Source organism: Dipodomys ordii, unplaced genomic scaffold, assembly GCF_000151885.1.
Source record: "Dipodomys ordii isolate 6190 unplaced genomic scaffold, Dord_2.0 Scaffold122, whole genome shotgun sequence".
Taxonomy (NCBI): Eukaryota; Metazoa; Chordata; class Mammalia; order Rodentia; family Heteromyidae; genus Dipodomys; species Dipodomys ordii.
In genome coordinates this window covers 1,431,954-1,447,279 of record NW_012267338.1, presented here as the reverse complement: position 1 = coordinate 1,447,279, position 15,326 = coordinate 1,431,954, and the positions used below count along the sequence as shown (strand labels likewise).

Here is a 15,326-nt window from a genome sequence, read left to right as displayed (position 1 = left end):
GGCCCTGGGTTCGATTCCCCAGCACCACATAAGCAGAAAAATCAGAAGTGGCACTGTGGCTCAAGTGGTAGAGTGCTAGCCTTGAGCTGAAGAGCTGAGGGACAATGCCCAGGCCGAGTTCAGGCCCCACAACCGGACCTCCCCCCCCCCCAAAAAAAAGAAGTGTACTTTTCATTCTATGAATACTTTTATATCTTATACTTAACTAAGTAACACAGTAATTGCTGTTACTTACTTTTTTGTGTTCCAGTTATTAAAGACTGATGATACTTGTTACATACTATTTTTCAGGATTCCCTACAAGTAAAATTAAGATGTGAACTTTTCAGGAGTAGGTAATAGAGGAGAAAATAATGCCACTGAGCTATAATAATAGAACTAGTAATAGTAATGATAATAGAACAGTATGAGATCCATATATGTATAACATGGAAATGACGATGGTCAAGGTAAGTAAAAATTGTTGTCTTTGTGTTGTTGCCATGTTTATATTTTTGACATGATTAATAAGATTTTAGGTTTTTCTCATTGTGTATGTTTGGGTTCTATGATTTTTTTTTTGTTGGTGTTTATAATCTTAACCTGCCCCTTTGACAAACCTTGTGCTCCATAAGAGCCATTTCTCTTGTACTAGCTCATGGATTAGTCATTGTGTTGCCTTTAACCCCTAGAGCTTTGTTCTGGGGGTAGTATATCATCATATCTCTGTGGTATATATTTTCTCAAGATTCTGCTGTCATCCACTTTTACACAGTTGGCTCAGTGCAGTTGTGATGAGATGAACATTGGGTCTTAGGTGAACTGTATTTGAGGATTTCATTGTTGATCATTTCCCTTGCTAGTAAATTTTCAGTAGTGTTTACAGGCTGTTGTCATCAATACAAGACATGATTAAAAAAAAATAGAATGGGAAAAAGTATTGCCTGGCTGAAAATAACAAGAAAACAGAGTTAACTGTAACAAGAAACTATTTAGTACGTTGAGATATTCTGAAAATTGAGATGATGTCAGGCATAGTTGACTAGATAATCCTTTCAAGAAATTCATATAACTTTCTAGCATAAGGTATAAAATACCTTTAAAAATACAATTTTATTGTTAGTATAGGTGTGGTACAATCAGGTAATAAGTATGTTTCTTTTTGGACCAATGTCACCCCTTTCTTTACTTTTGTCCAGTTTCTTCCTCCCATCCCTGTCTACAAATTGCATCATTTATTTTACACATAGAAAATATTTTTAAAAATTACATCAATTATAGACTGACATAAGGTTTGAAATGTCTACCACAAGTGTAAGACAGATAAATATGGATACAAACACATGACCTTTTGAATATTATATCACTAGAAACTTACATGAAATTTTGAAACTTTTAAATATCTTTTATTTTAGCAGAGATTACCAGAAATAGGAATATGAGAATGCCTTCATTTGTATTGTTCATGTGTAGATTTTTGATAGTAATAAAATTAGATAACAGTTTTCACTGATAGTATTTTAAGAGAGTGCTAAAAAATCATTCCCGAATGAAAGCCATTGTATATGCAGGAATTGTGGTAATATAAAAACTTCTTAAATATTCTTTTTGTATTATTTTTATTTTAAACTATTAAATATTTCATCTATTCAAAAACGAAACATGAACGCGGGTATGCTTACATGTAAACAAATATTTGTGGAAGACAAATAGCACTAGTAAAAGGTAACCGTGAAAATATTCCTTTCAATATACAAAATCTTGGTATTTTCTTCTTTAACCTTCTAGGTTTTGAGAAAGTGCCCCTTATTTATGTTGGTTTCTGTTCCTAGACTTTGGAAAGGTCAGTCAGCTAGAAACAGAACAAGATTTCAGTTAAAGTCAGTGTATGTATGCTATGATGTCACTTGTATTCTACTTTGATGAAAATCTAGTTACCACTGACAAATTCTAGAGGCAACTTCAGCCATTAGTTCTTTCCTTCAGATAGCCTAGAACAAGGCTATTTGTTGTTCTTTCCTAAATCATGAGTGTTCTGACCCCCTATAAGAATAAGGCTTTATTGGTCTATTTCTAGCAAGTAGGTTATTTTTTGCTTGAGAGTATTAGATTTCAATTTAAAAAGCATTTCCCTATGAAGTGAGCTAATTAATTATATTGAAAACTAACTTTCACTGAGTTTGTGTGACCATGTTGTTTCTGAGGGAAAAGGGTTTAAGGATCATGTAGATTTTTAAAAAAGATAATAGAATCTAATTTCTAGGACAGTCAACAATGTTTCTTTATAAAAATTTTGCATTGTCTTATTTTCATTTTAAACTAAGATATTACATTGGTTTAATCTTTTTAACATTTTTATGTAGTTTTTATTTTACTGAAATTTAAATGGCTGTTTGCATATCATAATTGTATACATTTACTTTTTTATTTAAATATTTTGTTCACTATTTGAAATTATTTTAGTCATTTGCCTTCATTGCAGAAAGCACTAAAATGTATTAAGTTTATATGAGTTTTTTCTTTTTTTCTAAGGAAACTTTGTAAGGACCTTAACTGTAGGTACATAGTTTATACACTTGTAATAAAGAATGTTAATGGAGAGAGGGTAGAAGTTAATTAACTAGACCCTTAATAATAGACCTTTCTAGTCCAAGGAATCTTATAATTGCATTGGAAACTAGTTGTGTAGCAAGTTGGAAGATGAAATATTTACATTTCTATGGTAGTTGTTCTAAAAAAGATGTCTTCAGGCGAAGCTGGCATCTTTATTATTCTATTAAATGCCTTTTTAATGATAAGCAGTGCACATTGTTAAAGTAATTTTGCAGATACAAGTCCAGTGCTTCCTGTTGACCTAAGATTAGCAAATAAGGACAAGACCCTCCTTCCAAAAAGCACCTAGCCTTTCAGAGAGACTTTATGCAGTGGTTTAGTTATGTGTATGTTAAGTCTCATGGTTACTAAGAATTGATGGAGTATGTGGTTATTTTCTTGAAAACTGAATTTTGAAAGAATGAAATGGAAAAGCGTAGGGAATGTTTTCATCAAGTTTGCAATATAAGAGACATGCAAGTTGAAATGGAACTTGTTTCATGTTTCTGCAAATACTGTATATTCCAAATGGATTTACTTTATTGTCAGTTTCCCTAAATAGTATTTAATTTTTCCTTTTTGATATTGCCATTTGGTACCATCCAAGCGGTTGAAAGAGCTGACCAGACTGTGCCAGCGTTGCTGTAGGGTGACAGTTAATAAAAATAGCTTGCTTTGCCTCTTCCTTGGAAGGGGCGGCATAAGAATACATTTCATTTCCAAATGTTTCTGGAAGGACTTATTTGTGGGAATGGTGCGTGCTCTTTAAGACTCTTAACAAATACAGATTTACAGAATACGAAAATAATCTGCTGAAAGTTTGAAAAGGGAGAGGGGCTGTCGTGTGGGGGCGGTCTCTGCTGCCCACATCCTCCCTCTGTTCAGTGCGTTGTGTGCTTGCTTACGGGTTCCCTGGAGCGGATCACCATATAATTGATGTGCAGTCTGCATTGCTGAATCCTGGACTGCACCATTCTGTGTTCAAGGGAAGATGTAATCTGATCCCTCTGCTGCTGAGGGAGGAATCTGTTCAGTCAAGGCTTTGACAGGGCACCGTCTCCTCCAATAATCTTCTCGGTTCTCTCTCATTATTCCCTCGAGTTCTCCTCAGTCAGGCTGCATGTATGTATGTGCGTCCCGAGAAGCGGTTTGATACTGAGCTGCATTTGCCTTTACTGTGGAGTTTGGTTGCCGGTTCTGCTCCCTAATCTTCCTTTTCTGACGTGCCTGAGCATGTCCACATTAGAATCTGTGACATACCTACCTGAAAAAGGTTTATATTGTCAGAGACTGCCAAGCAGCCGGACACACGGGGGCACAGAATCACTGAAGGGGAAAAATACAGAAAATATGGGTTTCTACGGCACATTAAAAATGATTTTTTACAAAGTAAGTAATCTGTTTTCTTACTGTGCTGTGTGATTGTGTGTGTGCCTGCCTGGGAAGGAAAATCTGTATCATCAGAGATGGCTGCAGTATCCTCTAATTTTGGTGGGTGTCTGGATGTCTGGTATTCTGCTTTATTTCATGACTGTAAGCAATTGATGGAAAAGCAGCATGAGCTAGAAAATGCCTTAAATTTAAAATAAAATGTACATTTTAATCTGAGAATTTCTCATTAAAATTGTAGTCAGACTTCAGAAACGTGGCTCCGTTAGATGCTGACCTGGAAATACTCTCTCCTTAGTCGGCTTTTAGTGAACCATTTGCCTTCAATTTTCCTATACCTTATATGTTTCTTTTCTCATTACTTGACTCTTAACATGTAGAATCACTAAAATATTTGGGATTTATATTTAAAGAGGAGGCATGATACTTTCCATGCCTCTCAAAAATTGCAGAATTAAATTTTGGTTATAAAAGAGTATTTTTCAATAAACAGTACAATATTTAAAAGAGTTCTGTTGCCATTCAGAAAGTGCTTTATTTTATAAAATTTAAAAATAAAACCCCTTTCTCAGTGTTTCTTTAATATGTATTTTGCGCATTTTTAAAAAATTCATTGAGAGGTTTCTCAGATGGAAATAAAGTTTGCCTTTACTGGCAAATGGCATTAACACCACTGTATTTACAAGATATACAGAAGTTCTGAAAGCCAGTATTACAGACTTAATTGGAATGAATATCAAAGTTTCTTGTAAAGATTATGAAAATATTCTGTGAAAGTTATTAAAATATTTACTGATTGACCTTCCTGATGTGTTCGTTTATAAATATGATACAAATACATGTGTGTGTGTGTTCCTACAGCTTATATACATGAAAACATGTGGCTGCCTGCGTGCTTTTATATTAATTATGTTTAAAAAAATAAAATCAGAGAAAGAAAAGAATGGCTTTTGGACCTAATCTCTTTAACAAAATGTAATAAGTGCAGAAAGTTCTAAAGAAATCAGACCAGTTCCATTTTTCCCCCAGCAGTATTTCACAAACTGAGGTATAAATTGTGGATAAGCTTGTCCAGCTTATCCTCACGTCCAGCTCTAATGTCCTAAGTCATCCTTTATGGATAAGAAGATTTTCAAAAACATCCCAAGTCATCCTTTAATGTATAAGAAGGCTTTCCTTTCATGGGGGCTGCAACAATCATTATCCAGTCTTAAAAAGATTTTGAGTCTTTTTGGTTCTCTTTAGTATTCATATTGTATCATTCTGTTTTATGGTGTTCCCATGTGAAGCAATAGGCTGCTGAAAAATAGGGTTTTCAGCTACTATAAAAATGAGCATAGCTGTCTATTCTCTATAACTTAGAGTAAAACAGTAATTAATTTGTGGGTACAAATCTGAAATGGAAAAAAGTTGCATCTTAACAGATCTTATTTTCTGGCTTTAAAATAAACGTATAGTCGATGACCTCGGTTAAACTGATAGTGAAATATGAAAACAAGTATTTCAACATCGATAAAATACAATTCTGAATATATTACTAGTGTAACAGCATAATAAAACATGTTAAAATGTTAATATTGGGTATATATTTTAAAGGACATAATTTATTTTCTTAAAATACTTTTTTTGGTTCAATTATTTGTCCTATGTGTAGGAGCTGTACTCTATAGCTTTATTATACCATCTCCAAATTTCTCTGTTGTGATGAATTTACTATTTTTTAACTGACCATATTTATTATGCTTATAACAAAGTTCCAAGATTATATATGTTGCTGTCTTTACTCTTTTATATAATGATATGAGTGTTTACAATTCAGTTAGCTACTCCTTATTTCTGGTTTGGAAATTTTGAATTCTGTTCCTTTCTTAAAACATATTTTTAAAAGAAAAACAGAGATTAGAAAGGAAGGCATGGTTTTCTTGTATGTGGATGACCATGAGTTTTTTAAATGTTGGTTATTCAACTGGAAAAGATAAGTATATGATTCCCAAGGATTATATATGATGAATATCAGTTTTTAAATCAAGAAGCACTGCCCTTCTAGACAGAATACCCCAGAGATAATTTACCTTTCAAGACTCTTAATAGTAAAACAACATGGGGCAATTGAAAAATATGATACATTCGTTTTCTGTATTAATTACCAAATTATCACTGTAATCACATGAAAAATCTAAGTTTTTAAATATGAAGAATCCTAACTCAATAGTTAATAGTTAAACAAGTGACTTTAAAAAAAAGCACCAAACTATGTTATTTGTTTTACTTTATAGATGAAAAGAAAGTTGGACCATGGTTCTGAGGTCCGCTCCTTTTCTTTGGGAAAGAAACCATGCAAAGTCTCAGAATATACAAGGTAATATTAACTATCATAATTTACTCTCCCATAGTCGTCATTTGTTTTAAAGTTGGTTCTGAAAACATTTTTTTCCTTTTATCCTTTTGAAGTAACACTACCAGTAATGTTGACTGAAATTAGGAAGTAATATCATTTAAATGAGGGAAGAAGGACTGCCATTATATTTTGCATTTTGTACTAGCACATTGACGTAAGATACAAGCAAAAGTTCTTTTGTGAACAAAAATTTTTAAATGTTTTTAAGGAATTCTCAAAAGTAAACTAAAATATGATGAGTATGAGCAAATGTATCTTGTTACTATAGCAACAGCTATTCTATGATGGATATTTTTATGTATGCAAAATTGAAAGAATATTTCTGAAATAAACATCTCAAATGCAAATTCCTACTTCGTGAAATTAATGTGTTAGAATTTACTTTTATTAGCTTGGTAGCTATTATGTTTTAACACATACATTTCTACACCAGTAGAATAGTTTCCATAACAACTAAACACAATTGTAGTCTTGTTTCTTGCTTTAGTCCATCATTTTTGGATTTTGCATCAGTATAAAACTTTTCCCACTCTCACGCTAATTAGGCTAACTTAAGCACAATATCTATTTCCCAGCCAATTAAAAATGGCTTTGAATGTTACTGGGAATGCTATATTTCAAAATTTAAATAACAAAAGTATCTTAAGAACCTTTTTGGTCCCTTTTTTTGGTCAGTTCTTCAAGAAATTAATCAGAAGTTAGCAATGAAGACTTCATAGTTACATTTTTCCACAAAATATCTTGATTTAGTTATTTTTATTCTATAAGTTGCAATGACATGAACACTGCCCAGGGTATAAGATTAAAAAAATTATTACAGTTTTACATAAGAGCTCTTTGCCCCAAACAGAGGGGTGTGTGTGTGTGTGTGTGTGTGTGTGTGTGTGTGTGTGTGTGTGTGTGTGTGTGTGTGTGTGTGTGTGTGTGTGTGTGTGTGTGTGTTGTCGTCTCCATTCCTCTGTCTGCCTTTTGACAATTTTGCTGTTTTGGCGCTTCACAGATGGGTGTAGGATAAAGAGACAAATAAAATCTAAACTTCATTTCTTCAGACCTTGACAAAATATTTGAAGAAAAAGTTGAGTGTAATGTTACTACTACTGAATATTTAGATTCCAATCAGCTAGGATATAATGGTTTTATATTAATATGATTCCAGGAATGAGATATTAAGTTCAGTTTTTTATGGTAGTTTATAATTAATGAGTGCTAGATTCTTATTAAAGAACACATTTAAGTGAAATTTGATTTATTTGCTTACTTTTTGTATTGAGAAAGTAACTTTTTTAACAGTAGCTTACCAAAGACCCAATAACAAATTTCTTCCCTCTTCTTTTAAAGGTTTTGTCAGTTACTAATGCTATATATTGGACGTTCTGTTATATTTTTGACAGGTGGTAACATGAAACTGATTTTCTATTTTTTCTTTAGTAAATTTTAACACATTTTAAAGAAAATGAATTTGAAAAAAGGAAGGATAGATTTACTTGTTGAATATAAATATGAAATGTATAAATGTTAAAAATTTTTAAAGGATAGGTATGAAGATTTTCCTATAAATTATGATGGTTAAGGTTGAGTTGAACAGCAACAAAACAGGAAATAAAAATAGGAATTTGTTTAATTGGTAATTTACCAGATTTGATTACTTACTAGTTGGTTCTCAACTATGATAATACAATTTGTGTGTGTTCTTTAGACTTTAATACTTAGTGAATAGAGGATTATTCCAGAAGTATAAAGTTTGTTAAGTAAACTTGCTTCTTTATAGTTTTTCAAGCAGTGATACTCAGTATTCTAATTTTTTAATTAGAGGAACTATAAAATATTGTATATTAATAGGCTAGCTATTATTCTTTCTACTGGTTGCCATTGTTTAGAATGTCTAGTCTTATTTTTCTTTTTGAAAAATTTCTGGTTTATTTGGCTTTCAGTTTCTCATCTTAAATTATTGATAAATATTTAGATGATCTTATTTAATTTTGTCCATAAGTTCTTTTTCTGCCTATTTTGAGTAACTATATTTCTAACCAAGACTAGTTCTGTCAAATGTATAGACTAAACTATAAGAATAAGAAAAATTAGACAGCAATAGTTAAGTATTAGAAATTTGAAGCCATCTGAGGCAGGCTTCAGGAAGTATGTGATTAGTAATTTCCAAAACATTTGAGCTATTTACAGCTTTGATAGTCTCATACTTTTTTAATATAGTAAAATTTAGACTAAAGTGGTATCACTGAAAAACATTCATAGAACTAGGACCTACCTGTTGTAAGAAGAAAAACTTTTTTATTTGTTCATTTATTGGTAATTAGAGACTGAACACAGGGCCTTTTGTATATGCTAATTACATGTTATCTTTAGTCCCAAGGAAATATGTTGACTTTATTTGTATATCAACTACTTGATCTTTTGCCCTTGAGATTTTTTTCATTTGCTTTTCTGGATAGTAACAGGAGGGAGAAAACTTCTAAGAATAGCAGAGTAGGTTTTGGTATACTGCTCTTGAGAATAACCAAATAACAGACTAATTGTAATATGCCAGGTCATCATTCTTTTTAAATAACAGTTCATGATTCTTAATAAATATTTACCTTTGCTTCTATTATCATACTTTTTTCTTTTTGTAGTACCACTGGGCTTGTTCCTTATTCAGCAACACCAACAACATTTGGGGACCTGAGAGCAGCCAACGGCCAAGGGCAACAACGACGCCGAATTACATCTGTCCAACCACCAACAGGCCTCCAGGAATGGCTGAAGATGTTTCAGGTCTGTAAACCCACTACTTGAAATGTTTTGCTTAATTGCTGCAAAAAAAAATTGAGGATTATTCAGCCTTAAAATAGAATGAAATGCTGTTATATACTATACCATAGATGAACCTTGGAAATACTATGCTTAGTGAAGGAAGGAAGTCCCCAAAGGGCACATGTTGGCCCTGTTCCTTCTATTTATGTGAAATGTCCAGAACAGGCAAATCCATAGAAACAAAGTAGATGATTGGTTGCCAGACACAGAAGCAAGGGATTGGAACTGACTGCTAATAGGTGTAGGGTTTCTTGTTGGGTGATGGGATCTGAACCACTGCAGGGTATACAATATCCTATGACAAATACCTTCAACAAAATGCTATTAAGAATAAGGAAAAACATTTTAAGTGTAATTATTAGAAAAGTCTAACTCTTTATTTTATGTGCATTTGCATTTTTATTGCTTCTTTAAGACTTCTTATTTGTGTTTAGATTTCTGGATTATTGTGCCACTGCTTATAAATTACTTATAAATCACACTGCTTATAAATTAGGAATTTAAGACTAATTTTAGAACTTGAATTAGTCACTTGAGGTAACTAACCTGTCACTATCCTAGTAGAGTTTGGCTTCTTCCCATCAGTGCCTAGACTGTCTGCACATGTGCTCAAATTCTAACTACTGTTTTACTAATATTTACATTTCTTTGACTATTTACTGGAAGACTGCTCAAAACCAAACCTGAATATTATTTATAATATATGAGTGTGGTATTGATTTACCTTTTCTTCTTGTGAGATAATGATATAAATCACATGTTCAAGCAAAATAGCATAGATTAAGTGCTCATCATTTCTTTGTAAATAGTGTAGGTATGAGGTGAAAAATATCTGACATTAGCTACCACCCTAATGTAAAAATGATATATTTCACTATCTTGAATGATAGTTTGAATGGTTGGATGTAAAACAAATGAATAAGGAAATAATAATTCAGAAAGACCCTTGGATATATGGTATTTCAGATTTTTAAGATGTTTTCTCACATTAGTTCTAGTACTTCAAATACTTAGACATAACTAAAATAAATACTTATTTTCTTCTACAGCTGGAAGAACTTACTTGAAGCAGTGTTGCTTTTAAATGGATTTAAAGTTACTTTCCTCCCTTCAAATGATTTCAGAATCAGAAACACCTGAGAAATCTTTTTCCCTTAATTAACTTTTTTGCCCCCTTTGTGAGGAGAAACTAAAAGGTTAGGGCTTTTGTTCTGAAAAGGATTTGGCTTTTCCCTGTTTGAGTGTCTCAATACGTCCTTTTTTGCTACAACTGAGTATGTAGGGGGTGGGACATTGCCGGCATCTAGTGAGTAGAGGCAGTGTAAAGAACAGTCTCCATCCCACAGCTAAGAATGGCTGCCCAAAATGTCAGTAGTACTGAAGTTAAGAATATTATTATTATGAAAGTCTTTTAAGTCCTTCCTCTCCACCTATATTTTTTACCTCTAGTTTACATATTTTAAATTTTAGATTTTAATTTCTTTTCTATGTACATTCCCAGAATTTGACGTTTTTATTGTTCCATCCTTAAAAGAAATGTATCCATCAATAAGAGGTGAAAATGAACTCAGATACCTACTTAAAAGCCTGGGAGATGGAATTGTGGTGTGTTGGCATGCTTGTGCATGCATTAAGTTTAAGTATCACAGTACTAAGAGTAGTACAGGACTGACTTTATGGCATTTTACCAGAATGACTGAAAAGCAAATGATAATTTTATTATTCTAGGTAACTTAAAACGCTTATTTCATTTGTAAGGGCTTTTTCTTATTAGGAGGTAGTTCAAATAAGATTTTAGTTTTTATGTAGTAGAGCCCATTTTTTTCTAGTATTTTAGCATACCATAATTTTTTTTAAGTCATTAATGGTGTTCACCAATTTTAAGGGAACATTTTGTAATAGTGATCTGTATTGGGGCACTTGCACTTTATTTTCCAGTATTTTAGAGCGTTTGCTTGTTCAGCTAGCTTTTGATACCCTTGAGGAAATATCCAAATGTTATCACTTACCATATTTCATCAAATCTGAGACTCCATAGTTTCTTAGAAATATCTCAATTTCAGAAATGTTAATTGTAAAACTCAAAAATACTTGTTTCTTGAGCTAGGGTTAGAAAATACATGTAATCCTAACAAGGATGAGAGTTCAAGGTTAGCCTTGGCTACATAGTGAATTCCAGGCCATTGTAGGCTACACAATAACTAAACAGCCTCAACAAAACTAGGCCACAAAAAAAAATTTGTTTCTTACACTCAGTGAGGGAGACTCAGTAAACTAATGAATGTGAGGCTAATGTTTGGTCCTATAAAAGTGTTTGGATGTTTTTCACATGAGAAGTAAATGAAGAAAACTTATTTTTAGTCAACAGATTAATGTGGAATTATCACTGCAGGTATTAACCTATAATTTTTTTCAGATAAATACTCTGCAGCAAACAAATTCATAGCCATAAAAGGTCAATTTGACAGGTAGATCAGGAACTTAATCTTCAGAGTGCCATATCTATCTCTGACATACCCGATCTCATTGTTCAGGGCTGTGCCAAAGTAACTAGGAATGAGTCACTTGCCTAAAGGCTCATAAGTACTTCAATGTCTAACTTGTAGGCAGATATAATTTCATAGTAAAGTGGTGGTAAGTGTGAGCTGACCTCTAGTATAGCTGAGGGAAAATTAAACTGATGAGATTTCTACAGATACACTGCAGGGGCATTTAACATGTTTCTGTTGCATAACAAGCAAAAAGGGAGATTTTGTCCGCTTACAGTCCTCCTGTTGCTCCTAAGGCAATGATACAGCATTGTTTTGGTCCAGCTCCATCTATTCTGACAAAATACTCCCAACTCAATTTGTAAATTGAATGAGAAACAAATGGTATGCCCTTTTGGATAAAGGAAATTGAAACAGACTGCTACTGCAAAATGGAAGTGCAAATTACAAAGAAAAATGAAAAAAAGGGAATTTTGTACTGTTTTGAATTTTCAGTAGTCTTTGGTTCTCCTTTTTTTCCCCTTCATTTCCAGATTGTAAATTTTGAAAGAAAGTTCTTTTTTTAGTTTATGTAATTTTGGTGTTAATATATGCTTTCTCACTTGAAAATTTTAAACTAAAGGCATTAATGACAAATCAGCCTTCTTTCATGTTGGAATTTAGATTCAAAGGCATGTTGACAGAATAGTATGTATGACCTACACATCAAAAGCTTTTAGATTTGCCTCTCAGTAAAAGGTGAAAGATTTGTACGATCTGAAGAGAAGCCAGATTTGGATTTGCTTCTTAGGAAGTGGATAATTTTACTGATGTTATGTAAACATTCCTTTTATTTTCATACTCCATGGGACAAATATATCACTAAGACTTTGTCAAGAGGAGGAAAATGTAAATTTGCTTAAAGCTTGGAAATGTAATGAAGAATCCATAAAATTTTTTTTTCTTCATTGGTCAAGAAACAGCCTTTCAGTCATGTGTTTTCTGGTCTTAGGGACTAACACTGGTTTTACTATTATTGTGAGAAACAAAGATAAATTATGTGGAAGTGTTACATGAGTATTTTTATCTTTATACTATTTTAGTAAGTTTTCTGAATATCTTCATACTATTTTAATAAGTATTTACAGCAAGCCCATAAATGCCCTTTAATAGTTCAAAGTTACAATCAGTATTAGAAATGATAAAGCTTACAATAATTTCCTTGATATTAAAATTAGGTGAAGCCTACTTTATTAAAGAATTACTCAAGTTCCTTGCTAACACTTAGAAATTGTGCATATATTGTATTTAAACCTTATTTTCTAGTCAACAAAAGATTAAAAACTACAGGATAGTGACAAAAGAATGAGTTTATTATGTCTTTGAAATGGTATTTGTACTGGGCTAGTCAGGAGACTGAGGATCTACGGAATGCTGAGATCTAAGGATCATGGTTCAAAGCTAGCCCAGACAGTGAAATCTGTGAGAAATCTGTTTCCTCATCTAAACTACCAGAAAAGCCAGAAGAGGATCTGTGTAATTCAGAGTGGTAGAGGGCTAACCTTGAGCAATAGCAACTCAGGGATAGCTCCCACATCCTGAGTTACAGTATGATTAAGAAAATTTGCTAAACTTTATGTGGATGAGTTGAGGAAAGTCATCTATTTATACTGTTGCCTGTCTTTAATATTAAAATAGGAACAGACTGATTTTTGGTTTCTTTAGGAAGTAAAACAAATTCTATTCAAGTTAGGTTCTGACATTGTTGAACATAACAATTTGAACTGGTCCATAGTAAAATGGGATCTGTTTAAGTACATTGGATAACCATGTGGAGGTCCTAGAGAACTGTGTTCTTTTCCATATAACATTAAGGTGCAGTACCACCCAAGGTCTTAAAACCCTTTATCTGGATTGTTGTCACCCAAAGCAGTGGTCCCTGGGTTCTGGTGTGTACATCACATATGCCAGCACTGTGTAAGTTGCTTGGTTTGGTTATTTGTTTTTTAAATTTTAAATGTCCTCAGCCATATCCTGACTACTGAATCAGACCCTCAGGTATTAGTCTGGATTCTTCTACTCCTTGACCAGTATTTGGGAAACAAGCCCTTTATTTATGCTTAGATTAAGATTCTTCTTGCAGTTCTACACAGTTTCCTAGTAAAGTCCAGGCTCCTGATCACAGTTCAGTGCCCCTTTTACTTGTCTCTACCTGTGCACATAATGAACCTAACAAAAAAAATGCTATTTCCTTGGGGAATTTAAAAATTTATAATTTAGCCATAGATTAAGATTTTATTTCCTTGATTATTCTGAATCTGGAGTGTTTTTCCTAGCCTCGTCAATATGTCCCCAAATTTCACTATGAAAGGCCAAAAGAAGAGATTTTTTTTTCTTTTCCAAGACCGTTTCTTTCTAGACAGAAGTAAAATAATGATCAATTATCCCTCACTTTGCTTTCACCAGAAGAAACTCAAAAAAAACCAAGGCCTGAAGAGTTTACATTGTTACCTAATTAGTGACAATGTCTCCTTTTAAAAGTTGGGTTTCCTGATCCAACTTAATGCTGTATTCTGCTACTTCTCATTAAAGGCTGTTGATGGTTTTGTTCTTTTGTTTTAATATAATTGTTAACTGCAAGGTTTTCAAGTTAATACATACTTCTCTTACTGTTCAATCATGTATGTTAGAAAATTTGAAACCATTCTTGAACCAAACCAAGCAAGCAAGCCCCAAAGATACCATAAATATAAAAAAATATATTCTTTAATGTTTTGAGATAGCATGGGTATAGTAATTCCTGAATGTTTTAGGATTCATTCCTTTACTTTACCCTATTGTGCACTTATTTTGTGCTGCATTCTACTTTGGGTCTGGGATACAATAGTTTAAAACAAAGAATGCTTTTTCATGGAACTTTCATTCTAGTCAGTAGGTGGGTGGGGGGGGCGGGGGTTAGGAGGTTAGAAACAATTGAAAGTTTTTTAGCACACCTAAATACTAGCTACTAAGGAGGCTGGGATCTGAAGTTTGCCATCCAGAGCCAGCTGGAGCAGCTAAGTACTTGAGACTACTTCCAACTAAACACCACCACCACCCAAAAAAAAAAAAAAAAATGCCACAAGTAGAGCTGTGACTCAAGTGATAGAGAGCTACCCTGAAGATTAAAATAGTTAAAGGACAGTACTCAGGCTCTGAATTCAAGCCCCACCTTTTCAGACCTTTACCCAAAATATGAATTGGTTATGTATCTTTTATTCTAGTTCTTCCAGTTCTACACCCCATTCTCTAAAATATTGGTTAAGAGATACTTCTCAATCTGTTAGCATATACAGTCTGTGTAATGTATTTGGAATTCTGTGAAATGTGTTTTGCTATTGAATACTTTTATTAAAGCTGAATTTTGATTGAGTCAGCGTAGTCTCTCAGTAGTAATATACACAAACCCCATGATGTAAGTGGGGAGGAACAACATTAATTCCATCTCAGATCTTACAAGAAATATAAATCAACAAATCAGTGACTATACATTTTTATTTATAAACACACACACATATTCAGGTTTGGGTAGAGATTGGTTAGATTGTGAAACAAGTCAGTTTTGAGATATGCTTTAAGTAATAAATTTCCCCTTCCCCTTCCCCTTCCCCTTCCCCTCCCCTCTCCCCTCCCTTCCCCCTCCCCTCCTCCCT

At 33.1% G+C, this 15,326-nt stretch overlaps 1 protein-coding gene across 7 annotated transcripts in view; it reads left to right on the top strand.

The window, feature by feature from the left end:
* The window catches only part of Fbxw7 (F-box and WD repeat domain containing 7, E3 ubiquitin protein ligase), a 111,961-nt gene that overhangs the window by 82,027 nt on the left and 14,608 nt on the right, over nt 1–15,326 (top strand). For all 7 annotated transcript variants that reach the window (XM_013029771.1, XM_013029767.1, XM_013029770.1 and 4 more), the window contains 2 exons: nt 6,237–6,319; nt 8,986–9,127. In XM_013029771.1, coding sequence (XP_012885225.1) covers nt 6,237–6,319; nt 8,986–9,127 — 225 coding nt within the window. The remainder of the gene's footprint in view (nt 1–6,236; nt 6,320–8,985; nt 9,128–15,326) is intronic.